We start from the raw sequence: 25847 nt of genomic DNA on the forward strand, positions 1-25847 counted from the left end.
TTTGTCCTGTGCTGAATTGGATTCAGGCTGGCATTCGAGCGGCAGGACCTCATTCACTTTTCGAGTCGGTGGATAAGTGTCTGTGACGAGCCGCCCTCTGGCCTGTAACTTCATCACCGTCTCTCATTTTTCCCAGATAACTGACCTGGGAGGTTATGATTACTGATGTGACTCATTTGGCGCCAATCGCCACGGGTTCTGATTGGCTCCCTGTCACTATTTAAGCCCAGTCCCGTCTGTCCCCTGTTGTCGGTCCGTCTGCGAATCTCCGTGTTTACTAGGCAAGCCTTTTTCGACCCTAACTACCGCCTTTCCTGTTTTTGCTCCTGTTTGTCTCATGCAACGACCTGTTTTGATCCCGATCACATCTGCTCTCCCGTCCCGGCTTACGACTCCTTTTTTGTTCCTGACGACGTGTACTCTGCCTGGCTTACGACTCTTTTCCGACCCCGACCAAGTCTTGCTCTCCCAGTCCCAGCTACCGACCAGTTTTCCACCCCTGACACCGCCATCTCTCGTTACGGAAGATCCACATCCGTGTTCCGCAATTTGCTTCCCGCGCCCAACGAACTCCGGATCGTGGGCGAAGCCCTTCCTCTCTCTTTCAATAAAACTTCAGACTCTGATTGGCTCTTTGTCCCTATTCAAACCCACTCCTATCTGTCCCCTGTTGTCAGTCTGTCTGCAAACCTCAGTTTACACTAGGCAAGCCTTTTTTCGACCCTGACTCCAACCTGTTTTTTGCTCCTGTCTGTCCCCCGGCTTCGACCCGTTTTTGATCCTGACCACCTCTACTCTCCCGTCCCGGCTATCGACCATTTTTTGTCCCCGACCACGTCTACTCTCCTTTCCTGGCTTACGACTCGCTTACGACCCCGACCACGTTTCTGCTCTCCTGTCCCTGCTACTGACCTGTTTTTCTGTTCCTCACCACAGATGTCCCACTTCTGCGTTCAGAGCGACCTGCAATGCTTCCCGCGATCACCAGATTGTCTGGGCAACCCTTTCCTTTCTTCCAATAAAACTGAGAGAAACGTCACGCAAGTGGGTCCTGCTTCCGTTCTGGCCCTGACATAGTCTCGCTTAAAGACTCATTTTGAAATTAAGCAGCCCAAGACCAGAAGCCTAGTCTCGAATCACGATTTTATTTAGTTTTTTTAAATAAAATAAAAATATTTGAAAATCGTTTTTAAGAGGAGAAAATTGGTAGTCGAACTGGTAAAGCGGCCCCTGTGAGAGTCCGTTCTCTATCATGTGGCCCCTAAGCGAAAATAAGCTTGACATCTCCGAGTTAGTCATCGAATACAAAGAGATCCTGATTCACGACGCGACACTTGGACACCATCAACAAACCTTACTCGGCGTTCTCCATTTTGATTGTTTTATACTAATTAAAAATGTTTTTAATCCAAATATTGACTGTAAAGATGACATTTTGCCATTCCGAACAGTTCGGGAACGAAAAGCGGTGCGGGAATAGATTGTCATGCGCCGTGCCGACTGGTCTTTCCTCGATTTTTAGATCGGTGTTCTGGATTTGTTTGAAACGCAAATATTTACGGTAATTATGGCAGTTTGGGGTTGGGTACAGGGTTGGGTGGGGTTACTTGAACTGGATTACTTTCAATGACTTTTGGATGACTCCAATAGCAAATATGCTAAGAAAAGACAAAAGAAACTCAATAGGAATCAAATGATGACTCACAACACGTGGTAAGCTTTCTCTCCTGGCTTTGATCTGAGGTGCTAAGCTTTAAGACTAACATAAAATGCGACAGAAACACAATGAAAATCAATCCAAACAGCTTTTTTCTGTGGCATTTGATGTTCGTTTTGCCGGAGATCAAAGAGCTCAAAGCCAGGAGAGAAAGCTTACCACGTGTTGTGAGTCATCATTTGATTCCTATTGAGTTTCTTTTGTCTTTTATTAGCATATTTGCTATTGGAGTCATCCAAAAGTAACCCTACCCAACCCTGCGAGTCTTTCTTCCCTCTCTCTTACTATTTCTCTTTTTATATCTTGTTTTTCACGTTCTCTCTCTTTTTTCTCTCCCTCCCTCCCTTTTTCTCTCACTCTCTATCTCTCTCTCTTTCACTCTCTCTGTCTCTTCTTTTTCTCTTTGTTCCTCTTTGTCTCTTTCTCTTTTTGTCTTTTACCTTCTTTTGTTCTCTCTTCCTATTTTCCTTTTCTCTCTCTCTTATCTCTCTCTCACTCTGTCTCTCACTCTCTCTCTCACTCTTGCTTTCCCCTTCTCTTGTTCCCCCTTTTCTTTTCTCTCCTTCTCTTTTCTATTTCTCTTTCGATGTCATTCTTTCTAGTTCTTTCTCAGGGTTGGGTAGGGTTACTTTAACTGGATTACTTTCAATGACTTTTGGATGACTCCAATACCAAATATGCTAATAAAAGACAAAAGAAAATCAATAGGAGTAAAATGATAACTCACAACACGTGGTAAGCTTTCTCTCCTGGATTTGATCTCTTTGATCTCCGGCAAAACGAACATCAAATGCGACAGAAACAAAATGAAAAGAAATCCAAACAGCTTTTTGCCGTTCCATGTATTCCGTTACTCCCCACGCCTGCACGAAATGGAGTCATTTGATTCCTATTTAGATTCTTTTGTCTTTTATTAGCATATTTGCTATTGGAGTAATCCAAAAGTAACTGAAAGTAATCCAGTTAAAGTAACCCTACCCAACCCTGGTTGGGAATGACACTGGATCGCACCAACACGCAAACTAAAGACTCCCCTGGAGGTATGCAGGACTTGAAATTTCACCAAATGGATTTTATTTTTATCTTCCTGTTCTGGTTCCGACAGTTATAACATGTAAATTCCAATTATGATCACATTCTACTGCAAATATTTTCGCTAAAGGCAGTTTTTTACCATATCAATGTCGGTTTTAAGGCCGTTTTTAAGACTAGAATGGTTTTTTTTTTAATTTTGATTGAATTACGGCACACCATAATTGTGACGACCAGAACGGAATTAGGACCCAGATGCGTAACGCTAATCACAAGTTTATTGAGATATAGAGGAAAGGCAGCACGGGCGCGGGAAGCCGGCCGCTCACAAAATCGAAAAACCTGTCCCGAATGCAGAAGTGGATCTTCCAGAGCGGGAGATTGTAGTGTAGTAGACGGAAAAACAGGTCGATAGCCGGGACGGGAGATCAAAACGTGGTCGGGGTCACAAAAACAGGTCGATAGCTGGGACGGGAGATCAAAACGTGGTCGGGGTAAAAAAACAGGTCGCAGCAGGAGACAAACGGGGAAATCGGGAATGGACGAGTGGAGAACAGGTGACAAAACGGGAACGACAGAGTCAAAGAATCCTGTCCACAGCCCTTTGAGACTTCTTGTGATTAAAATCTGTACCAAAAAATGACTCAACTTCAGTTTTTCATGATATTGTCTCCCATCCTTTATTAAGGAAAACAGAGATTTAAAAAAGCTTTAATTTTGGGGGGTAGTTGGGGGTGTTTGATTCCCCCCCAAAACTGTCTGGTTACGCCCCTGGTCAGGACCGAAGAGTATAATAGCAGCCAAGGCAACATTCCCCAGACATCTTAACCCAGATTTGATCTTACATAAGCCCTGTTTGTTTTTGAGCAATGGGATGTCACGTGCTTTTCAACGTTTGCACTCATAATATTCACTCGACACGTGCAAACTTATCCAGAAGTGTTTGCACATCCGTGCCTCGGGTCAGCCATTGTTGAAAAATCGAGTGGTGCAATTTAGAGTCAAAAGCCACTTGCACTCAAAGAATGAGAGCTCCAGTCACGGATGTATTAAAATGTATGTATTTTGCTAACTCTACTTCAAAAAAAGTCATTATAGTATTCAAGTCGAGTCATGTTTACTTGTTTGGCCCTTAATCACAAATTGACTGATTCAAAGTGCTGCACAGGCCACAGATTATTGCAAACTACAGACTATTATGATCACAAAGAGTCTCAAAGGGCTGCACAGACCCCAGACTATGATGACACCATCCCCTGATCTAAAACCTACATAGGGGAAAGGGAAAACTCAAAAACCTCAAGTCCAGTCATGTTTATTTGTGACACCCTTAATCACAAAGAGTCTCAAAGGGCTGCATAGACAACAGATTATTGCAAACCACAGACTATTATGACACCATCCCCTGATCTAAAACCTACATGAGGGCAAGGAAAACTCAAAAACCTCAAGTCAAGTCATATTTATTTGTGAGAGAGTCTCAAAGGGCTGCACAGACCCCAGACTATTATGACACCATCCCCTGATCTATAACTTAGAAGAGGGCAAGGGAAAACTCAAAAACCTCAAGTCAAGTCATGTTTATTTGTGACACACTTAATCACAAAGAGTCTCAAAGGGCTGCACAGACCACAGATTATTGCAAACTACAGACTATTATGACACCATCCCCTGATCTAAAACCTGCATAAGGGCAAGGAAAATTTCAAAAACCTCAAGTCAAGTCATATTTATGTGTGACAAAAAGGGTCAAAGGGCTGCACAGACCCCAGACTATTATGACACCATCCCCTGATCCATAACTTAGATGAGGGCAAGGGAAAACTCAAAAACCTCAAGTCAAGTAATGTTTATCTGTGACACCCTTAATCACAAAGAGTCTCAAAGGGCTGCACAGACCACAGATTATTGCAAACCACAGACTATTATGACACCATCCCCTGATCTAAAACCTGCATAAGGGCAAGGAAAAACCCCAAAACCTCAAGTCAAGTCAAGTCATGTTTAATTGTGACAACCTTAATCACAAGGAATCTCAAAGGGCTGCACAGACCACAGATTATTGCAAACTACAGACTATTATGACACCATCCCCTGATCTAAAACCTGCATAAGGGCAAGGAAAATTTCAAAAACCTCAAGTCAAGTCATATTTATGTGTGACAAAAAGGGTCAAAGGGCTGCACAGACCCCAGACTATTATGACACCATCCCCTGATCCATAACTTAGATGAGGGCAAGGGAAAACTCAAAAACCTCGAGTCAAGTCATGTTTATTTGTGACGCCCTTAATCATAAAGAGTCTCAAAGGGCTGCATAGACCACAGATTATTGCAAACCACAGACTATTATGACACCATCCCCTGATCTAAAACCTGCATAAGGGCAAGGAAAATTTCAAAAACCTCAAGTCAAGTCATATTTATGTGTGACAAAAAGGGTCAAAGGGCTGCACAGACCCCAGACTATTATGACACCATCCCCTGATCCATAACTTAGATGAGGGCAAGGGAAAACTCAAAAACCTCGAGTCAAGTCATGTTTATTTGTGACGCCCTTAATCATAAAGAGTCTCAAAGGGCTGCATAGACCACAGATTATTGCAAACCACAGACTATTATGACACCATCCCCTGATCTAAAACCTGCATAAGGGCAAGGAAAATTTCAAAAACCTCAAGTCAAGTCATATTTATGTGTGACAAAAAGGGTCAAAGGGCTGCACAGACCCCAGACTATTATGACACCATCCCCTGATCCATAACTTAGATGAGGGCAAGGGAAAACTCAAAAACCTCGAGTCAAGTCATGTTTATTTGTGACGCCCTTAATCATAAAGAGTCTCAAAGGGCTGCATAGACCACAGATTATTGCAAACCACAGACTATTATGACACCATCCCCTGATCTAAAACCGACATGAGGGCAAGGGAAAACTCAAAAACCTCAACATGAGTCGAGTCAAGTCATGTTTATTTGTGACGTCCTTAATCAGAAAGAATCTTAAAGGGCTGCACAGATCAAAGAATAATGCAAACCACAGACTATTATGACACCATCCCCTGATCGAAAACCTACATAGGGGAAAGGGAAAACTCAAAAACCTCAACAAGTCCTCTTTATTTTTGATGCTTTTAATCACAAAGAGTCTCAAAGGGCTGCACAGACCCCAGACTGTTATAACACCATCCCCTGATCTAAAACTTACATGAGGGCAAGGGAAAACTCAAAACCTCAGCATAAGTCAAGTCATGTTTATTTGTTTGGCCCTTGATCACAAAGAGTCTCAAATGGCTGCACAGACCACAGATTTTTGCAAACCACAGACTATTATGACACCATCCCCTGATCTAAAACCTACATAGGGGAAAGGAAAAACTCAAAAACCTCAACATGAGTCAAGTCAAGTCCTCTTTATTTTTGATGCTTTTAATCACAAAGAGTCTCAAAGAGCTGCACAGACGACAGATTTATGCAAACCAAGACTATTATGACACCATCCCCTGATCTAAAACCTACATGAGGGCAAAGAAAAACTCAAAAACCTCAGGGTGAGTCAAGTCACGTTTATTTATGACGCCCTTAATCAAAAAGGGTCTCAAAGGGCTACACAGACCTCATATTATTGCAAACCACAGACTATTATGACACCATCCCCTGATCTAAAACCTACATGAGGGCAAGGGAAAACTCAAAACCTCAGCATGAGTCAAGTCAAGTCCTGTATATTTGTGACACTCTTAATCACAGGAAGTCTCAAAGGGCTGCACAGACTATTGCAAACCACAGACTATGATGAAACCATCCCCTGATCTAAAACCTACATGAGGGCAAATAATACAGATATTGTCAACATAAAATATAGGTTATTCATAAGCTATAGAATAGAAGTGTGTTTTAAGCCTAGATTCAAACCGTTCCACTGAGATTGCAGATCGAATCTCAGGGGGAAGAGCATTCAACAGCACCGGTGCCCGAATGGAAAACGCTCTCGAACCTGCGGATCTCTTCTTGGCTCTTGGGATCCCCAGTAGACCAGCGTTTTCAGAGCGAAGGCTCCGGACCGGAACATAGGGCGAAATTGAATCTAAGGGAGCAAGTCCATGCATGATTTTGTATACTACCAACAGAACCTTGAAATCACATCTTAAGCTAACAGGTAGCCAATGCAGGTTAGCTAAAAATCAGGGTCATGTGATCAAACTTTCTTGTCTTATGTGTAAAAATGGGCTTGAACTGTTTTTTGGTTTATATTCTTTTACGCTTAACTTCCCTCTATCATATGACTCATGGATATGTATGCAGAATCAATTAATTTTAGATAAATGACTCTGATTGTAGTACAAGTGCACTGAAATGCTTTGTCCCAGTCATGTTTAATGGACTTCTGTTGTAAATATAATTAGGAAATATCGAATAAATTTATGTTTTTTTCACGGTTGCCATGGCACCCAATCTGCCCCGCCCGTGTGGCGCCCAGCTGCGGCTCATTGACAAATTGGCTTTCCGTCTATTTAAGCTCAGCGCACCCTCTCTTACTTTGTCAGTCCGTCAACGAACCTCTGCCTCAGTCCTCTTCTCCTGTCCGGTATTGTTCCTGTTTATTTTGTCCTGTTAAATAGCGGTTTCCAGTTTCGTTCCCGACTATTTTTGTCCTGTTTATTATTTTCTCCAGATTTCGTTACCGTCTAATTTGTCCTGTTTTATGTGAATAACCCTTATCAATCCTGTCTGTCCCGTCCTGTCTGGTATCAAACCCCATTTCCCGTAAAATAAAAGCCTTGTGTGAGAAACGTCACGCATTTGGGTCCTGATCCTGTTCCGGTTCTTGACTTTTTTTTTTTTTTTTTAAATGCAAATATCATCCATGTATCTGTGGTTATTTAAACAGAATGAACCAGCAAAATTCATTTCACTTAAAAATTGTGGCGCGTCGGGCGCGGTTGACACGGCGCCCAGTCGGTCCCAGCCGGGCGTTGCTGGATTCTGGCGCAGTTGCCGCGGCGCCCAATTGGCCTCGCCCATGGACACCGGCTGAGGCGCATTGACTGATTGCTTTTTGGTGTACTTAAACGCGTTCCTTGTAACTGTGCTTTGCCTGAGCGTTTGTGAGACTTCTGTGAGATTTCTGGAAGTTCTCTTTTATCCTGAGAAATGCCTAGTCTGTAAATCTGCCTGCGTTTGATCCTGTTTTGTTTTTGGTCCGATCCGTTTCGGACAACGTTTCTTTTGTTTGGATTTCTAATCCAATCCGGGACCATCGATCCCCAAATCGAGTGTGCGCACCCTCCTCATCCTCCCCCAATAAATTGTGAGTATGCCTACACGAATGGGTCCTTATTTCCTGTTTCCCGCTCCGCTACGTGACAAATGGGACAAATTCCTTTCATATTTCTTTTTAATCAACAAACAATGTGGAAATTACATTATGCCTGAACATCTCATCTCATTATCCTCAGTAGGGTCGTGGGGGTGCTGGAGCCCATCCCAGCAATCATCGGTCAGTGGGCAGGGGACACCCTGAACTGATTGCCAGCCAATCGCAGGGCACACGGGGACAGACAACTCACTCGCTCAGTCACACCTAGGGACAATTCGGACCGGCCAATTCACCTGAAATGCATGTTTTCGGAATGTGGGAGGAAACCGGAGTGCCCGGAGGAAACCCAAGCAAGCACGGGGAGAACATACAAACTCCGCACAGGAAGTCTGGAGCTGGATTTGAACCCACGCAGGAGGTTCCCATGACATGAACTGTGCCGCACATGCGCTAACCACTGCGCCGCTGTGCTGCCCTATGCCTGAACATATTTTCATTTAATGTATTTTGAGTTTACAAATACTTTCTTTGAATATCCTTGCAAGGTGAAATTAGAGACATTGTAACCCTCAAAAAAACGTCAATATTACTGTAACTGTGTATTCTGTCATGATTACTGATGTGAATCAGCTGTGCCCGCTCATTTGGCGCCAACTGCCTCGGACTCTGATTGGCTACCTGTCACTTTTTAAATCCATAAACTTCTGTCAACTGTTGTCAGTCCGTCTGCAAACCTCAGTTTACTCTAGGCAAGCTTTCTCGACCCTGACTCACACCTGTTTTTGCTCCCGTCTGTTCCCCGGCTTTGACCCATTTTTTGATCCTGACCACGTCTATTCTCCTCTCCTGGCTTTCGAATCGTTTCTGATCTTGACCACGTTTTTTGCTCTTCTGCCCCGGCTACTGACCCGTTTTTTCCTTTCCCGACATCGCCATCGCTCGACGCATTCAGAGCGACCTGCTTCCCGCACCCAGTGAACTCCGGATCGTGTGCGCAGCCCTTCTTCTTTCCTTTGATAAAACTTGTGAGAGTCGTTACGCAAGTGGGTCCTGTCTCCGTTCTGGTCCTGACACATTCAAAAGTAGTCATCGATAGAAACGAGAATGTCCTGTAACAGGGTGGACCTTTGGCCAATGTCATTTGTGAATTGGTAAAGAAATATATCTCCTAGTTTAAAAGTATTTCCCTCAGATGAAATGTTGAAAACATGGAATATTTGACATTTTTTGGAATGGAGGTTACCATGTGGAGATTGTCATGATAACTGATGTGACTCAACCGCCACGGGTTCTGATTGGCTCCCTGTCACTATTTGAACCCAGTCCTGTCAATCCCCTTGTTGTCGGTCCGTCTGCAAATCTCCGTGTGTACTAGGCAAGCTTTTTTCGACCCTGACTCCCACCTCTCCCGTTTTTGCTCCCGTTGGTCTCCGGCTATGACCTGTTTGATCCTGACCACCTCTGCTCTCCCGTCCTGGCTTACAACCCATTTTTGATCCCGACCACGTCTACTCTCCCGTCCTGGTTTACGACTCGTTTCCGACCCGACCACGTTTTTGCTCTCCTGTCCCGGCTACCGACCCGTTTTTTCCGTCACTGACACCGCCATCACTCGCTACAGAAGATCCACTTCTGTATTCGGATCACCATCCGAGTGCGAACACCGGATCGTGGGCGCAGCCCTTCCTCTTTCCTTCAATAAAACTTGTGGTCCTGTTTCCGTTCTGGTCCTGACAGAGATGGCCCCCAATAGGAAGAATGACCCATACGGTCCACTGCAGCTTTAAATCACGACAGCATGAGACAAAGGTAACTGGATTTATTATTTTCTTCAGGTAGAATCCATCTTTTTTTTTTCTTCAGCAGTACAAAACATAGAACTTCCAATAAACAACAGTTCGACAAATACGTAGTGACAATTCTTTAAAAATGCACTGGCAAACGAAACATTAAAAAAATGGACGTTTGAAAGACTTAAAACCCCAGTGTGTAATATTTCACCTCGACAGCACGGTTGTCTAATGCAGACGAAAACCAGTGCCACAGAGCACAGCGTAGCAGCAAGTTGCCAGACAAACCTGGCAGTGACTTCTAGGTAGGGATTCCACTATGTATCAAAATACACATTTATTCACTGATGTTTTTTTTTTAATAAAGTATTAACATCCATCCATCCATCCAGCCATTATCTGCACCGCTTATCCTCAGTAGGGCCGCGGGGGTGCTGGAGCCCATCCCAGCTATCTTCAGGCGTTGGGCAAGGGGACACCCTAAACACAGAGACAGACAACTCGCTCGCTCATTCACTCCTAGGGACAATTTGGATCGGCCGATTAACCTGACATGCATGTTTTCGGAACGTGGGAGAGTGCCCGGAGAAAACCCACGCAAGTACGGGGAGAACATGCAAACTCCACACAGGAGGTTCGATCTCATGACCTCAGAACTGTGCTGCACACGCGCTAACCACTCAGCCGCCGTGCTGCCCAGGATTAACATAGTATTACAAAATAAACAGTATTCAAATCAATGTTTTTCTTTAAATGAAAAGGTTTTTTTGTACCACTAGGAGGCACTAAAATACAACACACTGTCCCTTTAAAGATCCTAATCGATCATTGTAATCTACAGTATTAGAACCTCGACTTTCAAATGTAATGCATGAGAATAATTTAGGATTTGATTTCTGTCAAGGAAAAAAATCCATAGCATTAGATAAGTGCTTCTTCATGAGTCAAACTGGTAATTGTATATTGCCCCCTTGTGGCAGGTAAATGAGAACAACATGTATAGATTTCATAGCATCCACTCCTTTGGCACCAACTGCCTCGGACTTTGATCGGCTCTCCTTCCCTATTCAAACCCACTCCTATTTGTCCCTTGTTGTCAGTGCGTCTGCGAACCTCAGTTCACACTAGGCAAGCCTTTTTTTCGACCCTGCTCCTTTCTGTCCCCCGGCTTTGACCCGTTTTTGATCCTGACCACGTCTGCTCTCCCGTCCCGGCTTTAGACCTTTTTTCGTCCCCGACTACGTCTTCTCTCCTATTCTGGCATACGACTCGCTTCCGACCCGACCGCGTTTTTGCTCTCCTGTCCCAGCTACCGACTGGCTTTTTCCGTCCCCGACAACCGCCATCGCTCCCCACGGAAGATCCACTTCCGCGTTCGGAGCACAATCCGAGTACCAGAGCGACTTGCTTCCCAGCCCTTTCTCCTTCTTCCAATAAAACTGAGAAACGTAACGCAAGTGGGTCTTGTCTCCGTTCTGGTCCTGACACTTCATAGTTTATGAATGATGTTGATCTCAGGAAGCTTTCAACCAGACATCCTGTTATTACATCGATAATGTCTATGTATACTGTGTCTTTGAGACCTCTTGTGATTAAAGGCTATACAAATGAGCCAAATTACTTGTAATTTGTCATATTTCAAAATCAATCAGGTGTCAATTTAATAACAGAACCTCAATCATGTTGTTTTTGATGGACCAATCGCTCCCTTTTTTCTTTCCAGTACGAAAACTTCAATCAGACATTTCACGTTTGCAGACGGGAACCAACAGAAATATCTCTGCGGTACATTTTTTAACACTGACCATGCTGTCACGGACCAGGAACGGAGACGGGACCCAATTGCGTTTGTTTTACTCAGTTTTATTTAGAAGGAGGAAAGGACTTGAGCGTCGGTCACGGGTAGCAGATAGCTGGGAACGCGGCCCTTCCGTGTCGAGCGAAAGTGTTGAAAGTGAGAAAAAACAGGTCGTTGGCCAGGGCGGAGGAGCAAAAATATAAACGGGTCCAGGAAAGAGGTCGGCAACGGGAATCAGACAGAACACAGGGCAGGATAGAGTCTGATAAACGGGTCCATAAAGGGGTCGGCAACCGTAAACAGACAGAACACGGGGCAGGATAGAGTCGGATAAACGGGTCCAGAAAAGAGGTCTGCAACGGGAATCAGACAGAACACAGGGCAGGATAGAGTCGGATAAACGGGTCCAGAAAAGAGGTCTGCAACGGGAATCAGACAGAACACGGGGCAGGATCGAGTTGGATAAACGGGTCACAAAGGCTTGCCTATCAGGTAGCATAGGTTCGCAGACGATCTGACGAGTGTTTTCAGGAAGGCGGGAGTTTATAAAGAGTCCAACAGCCAATCAGGGTCCGTGGCCAATCAGGTGGCCCGCATCAGTAATCATGACACATGCACATTCCAGAAGGTTATTTGCAGGGTTGGGTAGGGTTACTTGAACTGGATTACTTTCAATGACTTTTGGATGACTCCAATAGCAAATATGCTAATAAAAGACAAAAGAAACTAATAGGAATAAAATGATGACTCACAACACGTGGTAAGATTTCTCTCCTGGCTTTGATCTCCGGCAAAACGAACATCAAATGCCACAGAAACAAAATGAAAATACATCCATACATCATCTTTGCTGTTCCATGTGTTCCGTTACTCCCCAAGCCGGCACAAAATGTCATTTTATTCATATTTACCGTATTTTCCTTACTATAAGGCGCACCTAAAAGCCTTTATTCTTTTCAAAAGCTGACCATGCGCCTTATAATACAGTGCGCCTTATATATGGATCAATATTAAGTCGCAAAGTCTTCCAACTAACTTGCAGCCGCCGACTCAATTTTCCCCCGAACGCCAAGTCGTCCGCGGTGTATGCTGGGATTTATTTACCGGCGTTTCATTGGCTAACCAATGTGTCAATCATCATTTGACTCGATCACTATTGGCTAAAGTTATTCGGAGGTCAAGGGGCGGATCCTTTTTATCATTTACAGGCTGGCATTGGCTTAAACGGCAAAACAAAGCCAGCAATTGTCCGAAAAAGATAAATGCGTATAGCACGTGGCTGACGGCATACAGAAAGCATTTTTTTACTATTTTGTATTTGTAAATATTTTATTCTCCTGGATTTACTAAACTCACGGATATAAGAGGACCACGGCTGCACATTATTATGAACACAACGACTTCGGTGAGCTACTCTGGCTATATATATTATCCCTGTATCTTGTTTCAGACTGAACTCGATGTTTCTGTGATAAGCGGTGCAGACAATGGATGGAATGGAGTGTCTATTTTTAAATTCAACTCAATTCCAAGTGTTTATTGTCATATATACAGTAAAGTTGCGAGCGAAAAAGAAAATAGAAACTAAGGAATGGTTGGCATTTCTTGAATCCCAAGACTGTAACCTTCCGAATGATAGATGCATTTGAGTGACATGGTAAGGTCACCGCATCCGCACGTGTCTGAGACACGTATTTGCGTCTTTGCAAGCTTCGGGAATGTTAAGGGGGTAATCAGTTGGACTGAACTATCTGACTGTTTTGTCCACGTTCCCATTGTAGCGCCTTATAATCCGGTGCGTCTTATGTATGTCAAAAATAGGACCAAAAACTATTTTTTCGGGGTGCGCCCTATAACCCGGTGCGCCTTATAGTACGGAAAATACGGTAGTTTCTTTTGTCTTTTAGTAGCATATTTGGTATTGGAGTCATCCAAAAGTAATTGAAAGTAATCAAGTTAAAGTAACCCTACCCAACTCTTTTTTTTCAAATGTCTGTGCTGGAAACGTCACGTTCGAATCAACGACACCCATCGTCCCGAAAAGTCACTCCGAGAACAGAGCAGAGCGGGAATAATCACCTCCGAGGCGAGTTCCGTTAATCTCCCTAAATTCCTTCCTCGCTCCGGCGAGAAGAAAGGCGGGCAAAGCGGCTTTGCCCCCCGGAAAGCCTCCCCGTCTCTACGTACGCTTGGCAGTGGGCCAGATGATCTTTTTGAAGGCTTTCCTGAAATCCCTGTTGAAAATGGTGTAAATGATGGGGTTGACAGAGCTGTTGCAGTAGCCAATCCAAAAGAAAAGGTTGAAAAGCGTGCCGGGGATGTAGCAGCTGTCCCTGCAGATAGCGTGCAGGCTGTAAGTGAAGAAGAAGGGGAACCAGCAGAGCACAAAGACCCCCATCACCACCGCCAGGACGAACGTGAAGCGCTTCTCTCGCATCTGGGCCACTTTGGTCTTGTTGACGGCGGCGGCGTGTTGGCGCATGGCCGGGACTTGTTTGGGGTCGGCGTAGAGCTGGGACGTACGGGACGAAGCCCAGGAAACGCGGCCGTCCGGACCTTCCGGTTTGCCCCTCCTGGAGAAGTTCCGGGTTTTGGTGTCCGAGGCGCAGCAGCTTTCCTCCAGGTCGATGTCGTCCAGCTCGCCTCGCTTGGGAGGGTGGCTCCCGGAACTCTGGCTGCTGGGGCTCTCCGTCTCGCAGCGGTCGTTCCTCACGAAGCAGGTCTCGGATTGGGACGGTTGGCGTTCCAGACCGTTTTTGGCCACGAAGACGGTGGAGGAGCGCTGTTTGGCCACCTTGTAGATCTTGCAGTAGACCAGGATCATGATCAGACCCGGAGCGAAGAAGGACACCACGCAGGAGGAGAGGATGTACCAGGTTTCGTCGTTGATCAGGCACTCCCGCTCGTCGTGTTTGGTCATGAGGAGAGGCGGGAAGGAGATGATGGCCGAGATCACCCACACCATGAAGATCATGGATTTGATGCGCTTGGGAGTCCTCTTCAGGTTGTAGCTCACCGCCTTGGTCACGGACCAATACCGGTCCAAACTGATGGCGCACAGGTGCACGATGGAAGAAGTGCAGAAGAGCACGTCCAACGCTAGGTAGAAGGCGCACCAGGTGCTCCCGAAGTACCAGTACCCCATCACTTCGTTCACCAGAGAGAAAGGAATCACCAGAGTGGCCACCAGGATGTCCGCCGAAGCCAAGGAAACCAAGAAGAGATTCTGAGGCGCGCGCAAAGCCCTGCTGGTCAGCACCGCCACGATCACCAGCACGTTTCCCACGATAGTCACGGAGATGATGGCGGCCACCACCAGGATGATGAGCGCGGCGGCCGGCACCGTGTGGGGCCAGTCCAGCGCCGCGTCCGTGACGTTCACGTCCTCGGAGACGTTGGAGAACACTGCGCTGGGATCCATCGCCGATGAAATCTGCCTCGGTGCGTCATGCCTCCGTGCGCGCTTCCCGCTCGTCTTCCCGAACACACCAGTCGTGCGTGTCTCTTAAACCATAAAAACCAGCGAAAGGATCCAAAACCCCGGAGTGAAACGAGGCTGCGCAGCAGCCAAAAGCCCCCGAGAGACGACGCGGTCCGGACCGCATGGTGACACGGAGGTGAAGCATGTTCGGGTTCCGTGCGTAATGCTCTTTCTGCGCGTTGTGCTGCTGCGCCCCCGCGCAAGAAGGGGGAGGTGGCCTCACTCCGTTTTTTCAAACTTCTAAAGTGAGCGAGAGCGATTTGGGGGAGGGAAAGATAGCGAGGGGCTGTTTGGACAGCTGGCTTTCAGATTTATTCTAAACAGGAAGCCGTTTTCCTTCAAGGACGCCCTTGGGTTTGCCCGCTTCATTTCAATCAGGAGCGATCTTAGGTCCAGAGCTTTGGGGGTCCTGAACACCCAGAGTCCATGTCTAGTTTTACATTCATATCACTTAAAGGGACAGTGTGTAATATTTAGTGCTGCCAAGTGGTACCGGCAGAAAAGGAAGCCACCGGGCTTGACAAAAAAGCGCTCTGTCGGCCTTTGCACACAGCAATATGTGATTCGAGAATAATGGATTCAGGATGCACAAGTGCAGTTCACTTTTTAGTGGACAGAACATTCAAAAAGAACTCAACAAAAGGGCCAGTCCCTACTTGTAGCAATATTGGATAAGGGATAATGGATCGTGACCACACAAGTGCTGTGTGGTCACGATCCATTATGATTATAGGAGAGTAGGCATGAGTTTGTGTGAGCGTGTCGCACAAGTCACACACTTCGGCGGCAGAACCTGGAGGAAAAAAAGCAGTCTGCCAGCCTCCTGCTCTCAAATGGGGATAATGGATTGCAACCACAAGCCTCCATTTAATTATAGGTGGGGCAGAACAGCACACCTCCTGATGGTCCCAGTTCGCAGCAATATGTGAGTGGGGATAATGGATCGTAGTCGCATAAGTGCTGGTCATCTTATGTGGAAATACAGTACCGGTTTAAAAAGGAGCCATTAGACCTGACAAAAAAGCGCTCTGTCAGCCCTTGCACACAGCGTTATGCGATTCGAGGATAATGGATTCAGGCTGCACAAGTGCAGTTCACTTTTTAGTGGACGGAACATTCAAAAAGAGCTGCCAAGCTCTCCACTTGCAATATTTGATAAGGAATAATGCATCGTGGCCACACGAGTGCTGTTCAATTTTTGAAGGTTAGAACGGCAAAACAAAAGTGAGCTCTGATGATCCCTGCTTAGAGAAATATGCGACAGGGGATAATAGACCAAGGCCACACGAGTGCTGTACAATTAAGGTCGAAACACAGTCATGGCAAAAAAAAGAGCCCCTAGCCCCAACAAAAGTGTGCCCTGCCTATTCCCATTCAGACTACATGACTGGGATACTGGATCTCGGCCACAGGAGTGCAGTTCACCTTTTAGTGGACATAACATTGAAAAAGAACTGCCAAGCTCAACAAAAGGGCCAGTCTCCACCTGTAGCAATATTGGATAAGGGATAATGGATTGTGGCAGCACAAGTGCTGTTCAAGTTTTGACAGTTAGAACAGCAAAACAAAAGTGAGCTCTGATGGTCCCTGCTTAGAGCAATATGCGATTGGGGATAATAGACCAAGGCCACATGAGTGCTGTTCTATTTAGGTTAAATTACAGTAATGTCAAGAAAAGAGCCACTAGCCCCAACAATAGAGTGCCCTGCATATGCCCACTCAGGCAACATATGACAGGGATACTGGATCGCAGCCACAGGAGTGCAGTTCACTTTTTAGTGAACAAAACATTCAAAAAGAGCTGCAAAGCTCAACTAAAGTGCCAGTCTCCACCTGTAGCAATATTGGATAAGGGATAATGGATCGTGGCCGCACGAGTGCTGTTCAATTTTTGAAGGTTAGAACGGCGAAACAAAAGTGAGCTCTGATAGTCCCAGCTTAGAGCAATATGCGATAGGGAATATATTCATTTCACTTAAAGGTACAGTGTGTAATATTTAGTGCTGCCAAGTGGTACAAAAAAAGCATTGATTTTGAACTATTATTCCATCATTGTTCATAGGTCGAGAAAATTGCATTTTTTTTTACATCGCTCAATCCATAGCTAGTCGTCGCCGCCATGTTTGTCTGGCATCTTGCTGCTACGCTGTGCCCATTTTACACTGTTTTTACTTGCATTATAGAACACAGTGCTCATAAATAACACTTCTAAAGTGATTTACAATCTTTCGACACTGTTAAGCAGTGTTACTTCCCATTTGTGAACACATTACACCTAGTGGTTAAGATACAGTATTACTACTTATTCATTTCTAATAAAGTACACACATACGTACACATAAAGAAGAAGCATGGAACTTATTAGACAATCAGGCATTTTATTTATGTCACGGTTGCCATGGCGCCCAATTGGTGGCGCCAACTGCGGCTCCTTAACAGATTGGCTTTTGTTATTTAATTTTAGTGCTCTCACTCACTCTTTGTCAGTCCGTCATCGAACCTCTGCCCCGCAAGACGGGTTATGACTCGGCCCTGTTTTCCTGTTGGTATTTCCAGTCTGGTATTGTTCCCGTTTATTTTTGTCACGTTTAATAGCGATTCCTAGTTTCTTTCCCATCTATCTTTTGTCCTGTTTATTATTCTCTCCAGTTTTCGTTCACGTCTTGTTTGTCCTGTTTATTTTCGAAATCCTGTTTCATTATCAATCCTGTCTGCCCGTCCAGTCCGATATCTACTCGGGAAATTGGTATCAATCTCGTCGGCCTCTGGGTTCCTATGTCCTGTGAATTTCCCTACGGGGATGAAAAAAGTATCCATCTATCTAGACATCTATCTATTTATCTCTATACATCCATCTATCTATCTAGACATCTATCTATCTCTATACATCTCTCTAGACATCGATCTATCTAGACATCTACCTATCTATCTCTATACATCTATCTATCTATCTAGACATCTATCTATCTCTATACATCTATCTATCTCTATACATCTATCTAGACATCTATCTATCTAGACATCTATCTATTTATCTCTATACATCTATCCAGACATCTGTCTATCCATCTCTATCTATCTATCTATCTCTATCTATCTATCTAGACATCTATCTATCTCCAGACATCTATCTAGACATCTATCTATCTATCTCTATACATCTATCCAGACATCTATTTATCTATCTATCTTGACATTTATCTATCTATCTATCTTTATACATCTATCTAGTCATCTATCCAGACATCTATCTAGCTATCTATCTAGACATCTATCTATCTTTGTACATCTATCTCTATACATCTATCCATCTATCTATCTATCTATCTATCTATCTATCTATCTATCTAGACATCTATCTATCAATCAAGGCATCTATCTATCTATCTATCTATCTATCTATCTATCTATCTAGACATCCATCTATCTCTATACATCTATCTCTATACATCTATCCAGACATCTATCTATCTATCTATCTATCTAGACATCCATCTATCTCTATACATCTATCTCTATACATCTATCTCTATACATCTATCTCTATACATCTATCCAGACATCTATCTATCTATCTATCTAGACATCTATCTATCTATCAAGGCATCTATCTATCTATCTATCTAGACATCCATCTATCTCTATACATCTATCTCTATACATCTATCCAGACATCTATCTATCTATCTATCTATCTAGACATCCATCTATCTCTATACATCTATCTCTATACATCTATCTCTATACATCTATCTCTATACATCTATCCAGACATCTATCTATCTATCTATCTAGACATCTATCTATCTATCAAGGCATCTATCTATCTATCTATCTAGACATCCATCTATCTCTATACATCTATCTCTATACATCGATCCAGACATCTATCTATCGATCTATCTAGACATCTATCTATCTATCAAGGCATCTATCTATCTATCTATCTAGACATCCATCTATCTCTATACATCTATCTCTATACATCTATCCAGACATCTATCTATCTATCTATCTATCTAGACATCCATCTATCTCTATACATCTATCTCTATACATCTATCTCTATACATCTATCTCTATACATCTATCCAGACATCTATCTATCTATCTATCTAGACATCTATCTATCTATCAAGGCATCTATCTATCTATCTATCTAGACATCCATCTATCTCTATACATCTATCTCTATACATCGATCCAGACATCTATCTATCGATCTATCTAGACATCTATCTATCTATCAAGGCATCTATCTATCTATCTATCTAGACATCCATCTATCTCTATACATCTATCTCTATACATCTATCCAGACATCTATCTATCTATCTATCTATCTAGACATCCATCTATCTCTATACATCTATCTCTATACATCTATCTCTATACATCTATCTCTATACATCTATCCAGACATCTATCTATCTATCTATCTAGACATCTATCTATCTATCAAGGCATCTATCTATCTATCTATCTAGACATCCATCTATCTCTATACATCTATCTCTATACATCGATCCAGACATCTATCTATCGATCTATCTAGACACCTATCTATCATTTCACGCCAGACCGCTGCCTAACTTGCATGACTCCCCATTTCCCGTAAAATAAAAGGCTTGTGTGAGAACGTCACGCGTTTGGGTCCTGATCCTGTTCTGGTTCTTGACAATCTAACGCTTTATAATTCGGGGGGGGGGTGCTGGGAATCGAATGGACTGAACCATTTCGAGGCAGTGGATTTTTTCTGATGCTGCGTTGTTTATATATCATTCTTCATCATATTTAAGTTTATCCTTTCCTTTATTATGGGAAGGAGAGTTATAAACATGCTGAATTTCTTGAGGGTGCTTAGGTTGAATTTGGGGGTGCTTGAGCTTGTTACGCCCTCGACAGGAAGTCGTTTTCCTTTGGGTTTGGCTGCTTGATTTGAAATATGTTTCTTTTCTTCCTGACTTTCATCTCCGCGAAGAGAGCCTTGGACTGCCAAATATTTTGCGCAAGTCCTTAAAGTGTGCCCTGTGGCCAGTTTAGCGCCAACTTCATTAGCCGGCTTATTAAAACCCGAAACATTTCTACGTTTTGAAGTCAAATCAAAAAAAGCATTTCGAGTCCCTTAAAACCAGGGGTCTCAAACTCAATTTTCTTAGGGTCCCCGAGAGATGGGGGTCTGAGTAAGGTCGGGCCGACTCAAAAAACACTTGGAAACCGTTCCAATGGTCTTAAAAATCTTTTTTTAAAGGTATACGAAAAAAAACATCTAAAAAAATCAAAATAATAAAGATTTTGGAAATAATATGTGTCACGGTTGCCATGGCGCCCAATGAACAGATTGGCTTTCTGTCTATTCAAGCTCAGTGCTCTCACTCTTCCTTTGTCGGCCCGTCAATGAACCTCTGCCCCGCAAGACGTGGGTTTTGACTCGGTCCTGTTTACTGTTGGTATTTCCTTTCCGGTATTATCCCTGTTTATTTTGTCCTGTTTAATATCGGTTTCCAGTTTTGTTCCGGTCTAGTTGGTCCTGTTTAATTTCGATATCCCGTTTTGATATCAATCCTGTCTGTCCCGTTGTTTAATATTGGTTTCCAGTTTCGTTCCCGTCTAGTTTGTCCTGTTTAATTTCGATATCCTGTTTTGATATCTGTCCTGTTTCCTGTTGGTATTTCCTGTCCAGTATTGTTCCCGTTTATTTTGTCCTGTTTGATATTGGTTTCCAGTTTTGTTCCAGTCTAGTTGGTCCCGTTTAATTTCGATATCCCGTTTTGATATCAATCCTGTCTGTCCCGTTGTTTAATATTGGTTTCCAGTTTCGTTCCCGTCTAGTTTGTCCTGTTTAATTTTGATATCCTGTTTTGATATCAATCCTGTCTGTCCCGTTGTTTAATATAGGTTTCCAGTCTCGTTCTTGTCTGTTTTGTGCTGTTTATTTTCGATATCCTGTTTTGATATCAATCCTGTCTGTCCCGTTGTTGAATATCGGTTTCCAGTTTCGTTCCCGTCTAGTTTGTCCCGTTTAATTTCGATATCCTGTTTTGATATCAACCCTGTCCATCCCGTTGTTGAATATCGCTTTCCAGTTTCGTTCCCGTCTAGTTTGACCCGTTTAATTTCGTTATCCTGTTTTGATATCCATCATGTCTGTCCTGTTCTTTAATATCGGTTTCTAGTTTCGTTCTCGTCTAGTTTGTCCTGTTTAATTTCGATATCCTGTTTTTGATATCAATTCTGTCTGTCCCGTTGTTTAATATCGGTTTCCAGTTTTGTTCCCGTCTAGTTTGTCCTGTTTAATTTCGATATCCTGTTTTGATTTCAATCCTGTCCGTCCTGTTGTTTAATATTGTTTTCCAGTTTCGTTCCCGTCTAGTTCGTCCGGTTTAATTTTGATATCTGTTTTTATATCAATCCTGTCTGTCCCGTTGTTTAATATCGGTTTCCAGTTTCATTCCTGTCTAGTTTGTCCTGTTTAACTTCAATATCCCGTTTTGATATCAATCGTGTCCGTCCCGTTGTTTAATATCGGTTTCCAGTTTCGTTCCCGTCTTTTATTAGTGGTATAAAATAATCAGGCACTCAAAGAACAACAATAATGATTTGAATAAGAAACAAAAATACACGAACTATCATTTTATATTGCTCTTAGGTGGAGAATTTTTAATGTATTTGACGTAACTTGGACCTCATGCCTTCTTGCTGCTACAAATACCCCAAAACTGTCAAGACCAGAACGGAGACAGGACCCACTTGCGTTGCGTTTCTCACAAGTTTTATTGGAAGAAAGGGAAAGGGTTGCGCCCACGATCCGGTGTTCACTCGACGCGGGAAGCAGGTCGCTCTGAACGTGGATTTGGATCTTCCGTGGCGAACGATGGCGGTATTGGGAACGGAAAAAACGGGTCAGTAGCCGGGACAGGAGAGCAAAAACGTGGTCTGGGTTGAAAGCGAGTCGTAAGCCAGAACGGGAGAGTAGACGTAGTCGGGGACAAAAAGAGGTCGTAAGCCGGGACGGGAGAACAGACGTGGTCAGGAGCAAGACAAGACAGATGGGAGCAAGACAAGACAAATGGGAGCAAAAACGGGACAGGTGGGAGTCAGGGTCGATAAAGGCTTGCCTAGTGTACTCTGAGGTTCGCAGACGGACTGACAACAGGGGACAGGACTGGGTTCAAGTACTGACAGGCAACCAATCAGAACCCGTGGGGGTGGGCACACGTGAGTCGCATCAGTAATCATGACAGCTTTATGATCATTTTCAGTGTATTTTGTTTGTATTCTTTTTTGTGCTTTTTAGCACTCGTTTTCAGCTGCACTATGTAATCCAGTGACATTCCCATCTCCGTTTTTGACCTTGGGTGTCCAGAAAGGCACTTTTTAATGAAATGAGACAGACGGGGAGATCAGGAACGGACAGGTGGAAAAACGGGAGCAAAAACGGGACAGGCGGGAGTCAGGGTCAAAAAGGTTTGCCTTCTAACAACAGAGGTTTGCAGACGGACTGACAAATGTGGAGTGACAGGACAGGGTTTAAAAGGGATAGGGAGCCAATCAGGCTCCAAATGAGCGGGTACAGGTGAATCGAATCGATAATCATGACACATTGCCCCTTTACAATCAAAACTAAAGTAATTTTCCAAAGATTCAAATGTTTTCTTCTTGGTTATAGATAACGAAAAATACTTGCATGACTTTTTATGCCCTGAATGTGTCCTTTCTTGCCTGTGAGTAGACCGTTGCCACATGTAGATGCCTGTGAGATACCCTTTTGCGAAGTTGCTGCCCCCTTGTGGGTGTTTTGGAGAACTACTTTGATTCAATTTGCCCAACGGGTGCAGTGTTACTGTCATTGGAAAGTGCTTGAATTTGGCCATGAAAAAAGTGTACGAAGCCCAGATCATTTTTGCATTTCAATTAACACTTTCTGTCACGGTTGCCACGGTGCCCAATTAGCCCCGCCCATGTGGCACCAGCTGCGGCTCGTTGAGAGATTGGCTTTCTGTCTATATTAAGCTCTGCGCTCTCTTGCTTTTTTCTCAGCCCGTCAAACGAACGTGGGTTCTGACTCAGTCCTGTTTTCCTGTTGATATCTCCTGTCCGGTATTGTTCCAGTTTTTTTTTTTTGTCGAGTTTAATTTCTGCTTCTGGTTTTGTTTCCGTCTCTTTTTGTCCTGATGTTATATCTCCAGTTTTTATTCCCGTCTAGTTTCTCCTGTTTATTTTCGATATCCTGATTCGTTATCTATCTTGTGTGTCCCGTCCTGTCCGGTATCGACCCCATCTGTCTGGTATCAACCCGGGCAATTGGAATTGATCTCGTCTGTCTCTGGCTTCCTCTCATTCCACGCCGGACTGCTGCCTAACGTGCATGACTCCCCATTTCCCGTAAAATAAAAGGCTTGTGTGAGAACGTCACGCGTTTGGGTCCTGATCCTGTTCCGGTTCTTGACACTTTCCATTCCCGATTTTCAGAATACACTAAACATCATTTCAGTACAGCAAGAGACATTTTTTTTCTCTCGCGCAGGTTGCGGGTGCGTTGGAGTTAGTCTTGAGGGTGACTGTCAGCACGTATCAGCGGCGTGAAGATATCTGCTGCAGGTCATTACCTGCTAGACGGGAACACGGCGACCTCAGCAAACTCAAAACAAGCGCTCCCCGAACATAGCGTGACTCGCCAAGCCAAAGGCTGTCCGCTCGCTAAAATAGAATTCTAATTATTACAAATGAGCGAGGCTGTGATGGACGAGGTTATTTGAACTGGACATTAAAAAAACTTTAATGAATCAGTTACGAAAGCACAAAGCAGATGGCACCCCTTTTTTTCCGCTGTTTCATTACAGAAATATAGGATGTACATATGTAAACTGAATTTCAAATTTTGACCTGCGTGATTGTGTACCCAGTCTGATATATAGACAATTTTAATACTCTGTTCTGTCGCCCTCTACTCGCAGCAGTAGTCGACAGGGGATAATGGATCTGCCCCACCTCAGATTAAATGTTGTCAGTCCGTCTGCGAACCTCAGTTTACACTAGGCAAGCCTTTTTCGACTCCCACCTGTTTTTTGCTCCCGTCTGTTCCCCGGCTTCAGCCCGTTTTTTGATCCTGACCACATCTACTCTCCCGTCCCGGCTTTCAACCTTTTTTTGTCCCTGACCACGTCTACTCTCCTCTCCTGGCTTTCGACTCGTTTCCGACCCCGACCACGTTTTTGCTATCCTGTCCCGGCTACTGACCCGTTTATCCCTTCAAGACACCGCCATCGCTCGCCATCCACTACAGAATAGTCTTTCAAATGTTGTATGTGCCTACAGTAGTTTATACATGAAAGTCGGGTTGATTTTGTGTTTGGGGATTAGGGTTTTAGCAGAAATGTGTCATGATTACCGATATCCCTTTGGCGCCAACTGCCTAGGACTCTGATTCTCTCTCTGTCTCTATTTAAACCCATTCCTATCCGCCCCCTGTTGTCAGTCCGTCTGTGAACCTCAGTTTACACTAGGCAGCTTTTTTTTAGACCCTGACTCCAACCTGTTTTTGGCTCCCGTCTGTCCCCCGGCTTCGACCCGTTTTTGTTCCTGACCACGTCTACTCTCCCGTCCCGGCTTTCAAGCTTTTTCTGTCCCTGACCACGTCTACTCTCCCGTCCCGGCTCTCAACCTTTTTTTGTCCCTGACCACGTCAACTCTCCTCTCCTGGCTTTCGACTCGTTTCCGACCCCGACCACGTTTCTGCTCTTCTGTCCCGGCGACTGACTTGTTTTTCCGTTCCCGACACTGCCATCGCTCACGGCGTTCAGAGCGACCTTCTTCCCGCGCCCAGCGATCACTGGATCGTGGGTGCAACTCTTTCCTTTTTTCCAATCAAACTGAGGGAAACGTTACGCGAGTGGGTCCTGTCTCCGTCCTGGTCTTGACACTTACTGCCAGTTTGTTTGAAGCCTTTTAGTCCGTTTTTTTTTCATTGTTTATTTTCATTCCGGTTTTCTATTCTGTGTAAAGCGACTGTGGGTGTCCTGTGAAATGTATTGTCATTCTTCTGATTTCTCTGAGGTTCTCTTCTTCGTATCGCCGGAACAACAGGGGTCGGCGTTTCCCCCGCCCGCCTCCGTGGGCTTTTCTCGCTTTTCTGCGTAGCGATCCCGACGCGGTTGCGTAACGTTCCCGGAATAAGTGGCCTCTGCCGCTTTGTGAAAAAGCTCATCTGAGGCTGCAGGTGCAGCTACTTTGTAAAAGTCATCCTTCCTTCTGGCGTTTCAGCCTGCACACATTCAAGCGTGACCCCGCTTTTCATGCCGTCGTACGGCGTTTATTATTTACACGGACGATCCTGCCGGATGCGTCGGAGGAGAGTAGGCATGAGTTTGTGTGAGTGTGTCGCACAAGTCACACACTTCAGCGGCAGAACCTGGAGGAAAAAAAGCAGTCTGCCAGCCTCCTGCTCTCAAATGGGGATAATGGATTGCAACCACAAGCCTCCATTGAATTATAGGTGGGGCAGAACAGCACACCTCCTGATGGTCCCAGTTCGCAGCAATATGTGAGTGGGGATAATGGATCGTAGTCGCATAAGTGCTGGTCATTTTATGTGGAAATACAGTACGGGCAGAAAAAGGAGCCATGACAAAAAAGCGCTCTGTCGGGCCTGGCACGCAGCGATATGCGATTCGAGGATAATGGATTCAGGCTGCACAAGTGCAGTTCACTT

General features: G+C 44.4%; 1 protein-coding gene and 1 long non-coding RNA gene across 2 annotated transcripts in view; one reads left to right on the forward strand and one right to left on the reverse strand.

The window, feature by feature from the left end:
• LOC148360319 (uncharacterized) overlaps nucleotides 1-25847 on the forward strand; it is a 131954-nt gene that overhangs the window by 80625 nt on the left and 25482 nt on the right. The window lies entirely within an intron of this gene.
• adra2db (adrenergic, alpha-2D-, receptor b) lies at nucleotides 11506-15315 on the reverse strand. Its single transcript, XM_088343900.1, has one exon. The coding sequence runs from the start codon at nucleotides 15074-15076 to the stop codon at nucleotides 13835-13837; it is 1242 nt and encodes a 413-aa protein (XP_088200026.1). The 5' UTR covers nucleotides 15077-15315; the 3' UTR covers nucleotides 11506-13834.

Source organism: Urocampus carinirostris, chromosome 9, assembly GCF_059441175.1.
Source record: "Urocampus carinirostris isolate Australia breed hairy pipefish chromosome 9, RoL_Ucar_1.0, whole genome shotgun sequence".
In the NCBI taxonomy this organism is placed as follows: domain Eukaryota; kingdom Metazoa; phylum Chordata; class Actinopteri; order Syngnathiformes; family Syngnathidae; genus Urocampus; species Urocampus carinirostris.